This window comes from Rhinopithecus bieti, unplaced genomic scaffold, assembly GCF_001698545.2.
Source record: "Rhinopithecus bieti isolate Rb0 unplaced genomic scaffold, ASM169854v2 scaffold_18548, whole genome shotgun sequence".
NCBI classification, from domain to species: Eukaryota; Metazoa; Chordata; class Mammalia; order Primates; family Cercopithecidae; genus Rhinopithecus; species Rhinopithecus bieti.
In genome coordinates, this window is record NW_016809526.1 from 367,679 (window position 1) to 372,218 (window position 4,540).

General features: G+C 47.2%; 1 protein-coding gene across 1 annotated transcript in view; it reads left to right on the forward strand.

Moving 5' to 3' along the window:
- Window positions 1-4,540, forward strand: part of SYNJ2 (synaptojanin 2) — a 125,933-nt gene that overhangs the window by 114,727 nt on the left and 6,666 nt on the right. The window contains exons 24-25 of the mRNA XM_017889620.1: window positions 3,218-3,330; window positions 3,816-3,992. Coding sequence (XP_017745109.1) covers window positions 3,218-3,330; window positions 3,816-3,992 — 290 coding nt within the window. The remainder of the gene's footprint in view (window positions 1-3,217; window positions 3,331-3,815; window positions 3,993-4,540) is intronic.

The following is a 4,540-nucleotide window of genomic DNA, read 5'->3' on the forward strand; positions in this document are numbered from 1 at the left end:
TGAGCTGAGATCCGGCCACTGCACTCCAGCCTGGGCGACAGAGCGAGACTCCGTCTCAAAAAAAAAAATAAATAAAAATAAAAATAAAAAATAAAAAAATAATAAAATTAGCTGGGCTTGATGGTTCCCACCGGTAGTCCCAACTACTTAGGAGGCTGAGGTAAGTAGATTGCGTGAGCCCAGGAGTTCCAGCAACATAATGAGACCTCATCTCTACTAAAAATTTTTAAAAATTAGCTGGGCGTGGCAGCGTTCACCTGTGATCCCAGCTACTCGGGAGGCTGAAGTGGGAGAATTGCTCGAGACTGGGAGGTTGAGACTGCAGTGAGCCATGATCATGCCACTGCACTCCAGCCTGGGTGACAGAGCGAGAGCCCATCTTAAAAAAGAAAAAAGAAAAAATGCTGGGGCTGAACCTAGCTGGTTACTCTTGAAATCCATTGAATTAGTAAATGACCCTTAGGATGCAGACTGTCTAAAGATGAAATCATGCAGTGAATTGCCTTGTCCTTTACACTTCAGCCATGTGGTTTAATGTTTCAGGCACCTCAGAAGAAGCCCCAAGTGCCATGGCCCCGAGGGCCCCCGAAGCATCGTCTGAACCAGAGCCCACACCAGGGGCGGCCAAACCAGAGACCCCACAGGCACCCCTGCTCCTGCCCCGTCGACCCCCACCCAGAGTTCCTGCCATCAAGAAGCCAACCTTGAGAAGGACAGGAAAGGTAAAAAGCCTGGTAACATAAAACCTCTTACTCCTAAGTTGCTCACATGTCTCGATAGATAAGAATTGTGGCCTGTAATCCCAGCACTTTGGGAGGCTGAAGTGAGCAGATTATGAGGTCAGGAGTTCGAGACCAGCCTGACCAACATGGTGAAACCCCATCTCTACTAAAAATAGAAAAATTAGCTGGGTGTGGTGGCGCACACCTGTAATCCCAGCTACTCAGGAGGCTGAGACAGGAGAATCACTCGAACCCAGGAGGCCGAAGTTGCAATGAGCCAAGATCGTGCCACTGCATTCTAGCCTGGGCGACAGAGTGAGACTCCATCTCAAAAAAAAAAAAAAGAATTTCCCTATGGACAGCCTCGTGTTCATGAGTCCTAGACACAGGCGTGTCTTTGGGGAAAGGTTTGACAACTGCTTCCTCCCTCATATCCTACTGTGTCTTGGCTCTGGCTGAGAAGAACGAGGAGTCCACTGTCTCGCAGATTGTCAGTGTGACGAGAACAGCTTGGAGGCATTATGCTTCCTAAGTGTTCTGAGTCCCCAGAGGGAACCACGGTGGGATGCTTTTCCCCACGTGTTCTGGTACCACCCACTTGCATGTGGTCTGTGTTGTGTGCACATGGTTTCAAGGCATTAGAAAAACAGTAACGGATTCCCAGATTCGCCATGTTCACATGCTCTCGTGTGGCCTCAGTCTACGAGAGGTTCCACAGCTTTTCTTGCCACTTTTCTTGCAGATTGTTTTTTGCTCTCGCTCTCAAGCTTCTCAGCCTTGCTTACTGCTTCAAAGACATGAGTTTGTAAGAACAGTAGCAGCCCAAAGACTGGCATCTGTAGACACATCTGGATCTTCCGTTTGATCTCAGTGTTCTAGTAACGGACCCTCGGTAATCCCTTCCTGGTCATCACAGCACGATGCTGCTTCCCTCCTAGAGAGTGTGAGGGGGGCTCGGCTTCATTCTTGACAGCGCTTGCTTTGTATTTCCTGGGTTGCTCTTCTGTACTACACTGGCTCATTGCCATCCATCCCTTGTCCATGCCTCCTTACAAAGTGGACCTTTTTCTTCCGCCTTTTCCCCCTTCAGATGCTCCTCGACTTAAAATGGGGTGATGTCCCAATAAACCCATCGTAAGTTGAAAAATATCGTGTCAAAACTGCATCTAATACACCTACCAAATGTCGTAGCTCACTGACCTTGAACATGCTCAGAACACACACATTAGCCTACAGCTGGGCAAAAAAAAAAAAAAAAAAAAAAAAAAAAAAAAAAAAAAAAAAAAAAAAAAAAAAAAATTCAACACAACCTATTTTATAATAATAAAAAGAAAAGATCAAACTTCAAAATTCGAAGTATGCTTTCTATGGAACGTTAGCACTTGCACACTAGGGTAAAGTGGAAAATCCTCAGTGGAACCATTGTAAGTCGGGGACCACCTGCTTTGTCTTTTCTTGTAAAAGCCAGGAGCAGAAATGGATTCATTTTCCCAGCCTGCTGCACAGGAGTTAGAGTAAAAGGCTGTTGAAAAAGCGACTTTCGGCCGGGTGCGGTGGCTCAAGCCTGTAATCCCAGCACTTTGGGAGGCCGAGACGGGCGGATCACGAGGTCAGGAGATCGAGACCATCCTGGCTAACACGGTGAAACCCCGTCTCTACTAAAAATACAAAAACTAGCCGGGCGAGGTGGCGGGTAGTCCCAGCTACTCGGGAGGCTGAGGCAGGAGAATGGCGTAAACCTGGGAGGCGGAGCTTGCAGTGAGCTGAGATCTGGCCACTGCACTCCAGTCCGGGCGACAGAGCGAGACTCCGCCTCAAAAAAAAAAAGAAAAGTGACTTTCTTTTTTTTTAGTTTGTTTTCTAAAGAACCTGAAGAAACACCGAAACGCCAATGTTTAACTAGTCTACTGATCACCTTTTCTGNATAGGCTCATTCCGTCCCCCGGGCTGGAGTGCAGTGGTGCGATCTCACAGCTCACTGAAGCCTTGACCTCTCTGGCTCAAACAGTCATCCTGCCTCAGCCTGCCAAGTAGCTAGGACTACAGGCGCATGCCATCAGGCTTGGCTATTTTTATTCATTTATTTATTTATTTTGTAGAGACAGTTTCACCATGTTGCCCAGGCTGGGGTTTTGAAATATTTTCCCCACAAAATATTTTAAAACTCTGGTCCTAGTAACCGTGTTTGGAACCATTTCAAATCGATTGGTTTTTGTATCAGATCTGAATCCCCCAGGATGTTAAAGTTTGCATTCTAGTAATGCTTCTCCAGACCATCTCCATCAATAGGCACACACTGGTAGAATCAAGTGAGAAACTCCACAGAGAGTTTCTCACTTAGAGAGTTTCTCACCCTAAGTGCCGAGTGAGTATTCGGACCTCACCCTGTCTGTGGTCTGCTGGGACATCCGCCTCATCTAGTCGGGCTCCTGGCAGCTGACTGGAAAGTTGTGCCTTCACTGAGATTGAGACTCTGCCCTCATTGGTTTTTACAGCCGGTTTAATGGTGAAAAAGTCGGCTTCAGATGCATCCATCTCCTCCGGCACCCGTGGGCAGTATTCAATTTTGCAGACCGCAAGACTTCTGCCAGGAGCACCTCAGCAACCAGTGAGTTCTTCTGCATACATTTCAAACCTACGGGTTTTGTCCCCAGGACAGTTTACAGTAGTGAAAATAGGTCATTAAGGCACACCAGATGCTGGATGAAGAAGTAGAAAAAACACGTTTACGGAAATACATATCTAGAAGCTATTTTAATAACTCAGCCAGACCGTGGAAAGAGTGGCCTCTGTTTTGCTTTCTGACTTTCACCTGGTTATTGAAATAAAGATAGAAGATGGTCTGTCCATACACAAAAATCTGTATAACCACCCGGCTTTGGAGACCAGGGTCATCAGGTCTAAGTCTCGTGACACTCTTGGAAAGAGAATGCTCCGGGGAAGGGAGGATTTCAGGGTGTGGTGGAGGCTGGAGTTTGTATGGTCAGCATCGTCTGGTGGAGCCCTGCGCAGACGCATAGGTAGCAAATACGTTCCATGAGGCTGTCTTCCTGCCTGTGCTAATACTCTGCTCTTCCTCATTCTGTCCTCAAGCCCAAGGCTCGGACTGGAATAAGTAAACCTTATAATGTCAAGCAGATCAAAACCACCAATGCCCAGGAGGCAGAAGCAGCAATCCGGTGTCTCCTGGAAGCCAGAGGAGGTAGGTGCTCTCCTGGGGGCAGGGGAAAAACCGATTCTTCTTTTCTTTTCATCGCCCCACTAAAAATGGTCTAGAAACAAAAATAACTCTTTTCATTCTTCTGGAGGCAATCTTAAATGAAAGCATCCTTTAGCAACATTTTATATAAATCTATACTAAGTTTGATTGTCCATTTAAAATTGTATTTTCAAAATTCAGTATGTATATAAAAATCATCCCAGGGCTATTAAGCAGCATCTAAAGGAGAGACTGAAATAAACCAAAATGAGTTTTTAAAAAGGTGAATGCTGCCGGCACGAAGTCATTCTGCCAGCTTTATAAAACAGACGGCCGGGCGCGGTGGCTCAAGCCTGTAATCGCAGCACTTTGGGAGGCCGAGACGGGCGGATCACGAGGTCAGGAGATCGAGACCATCCTGGCTAACATGGTGAAACCCTGTCTGTACTAAAAATACAAAAAACTAGCCAGGCGAGGTGGCGGGCGCCTGTAGTCCCAGCTACTCGGGAGGCTGAGGCAGGAGAATGGCGTGAACCCGGGAGGCGGAGCTTGCAGTGAGCTGAGATCTGGCCACTGCCCTCCAGGCTGGGTGACAGAGCAAGACTCCGTCTCAAAAAAA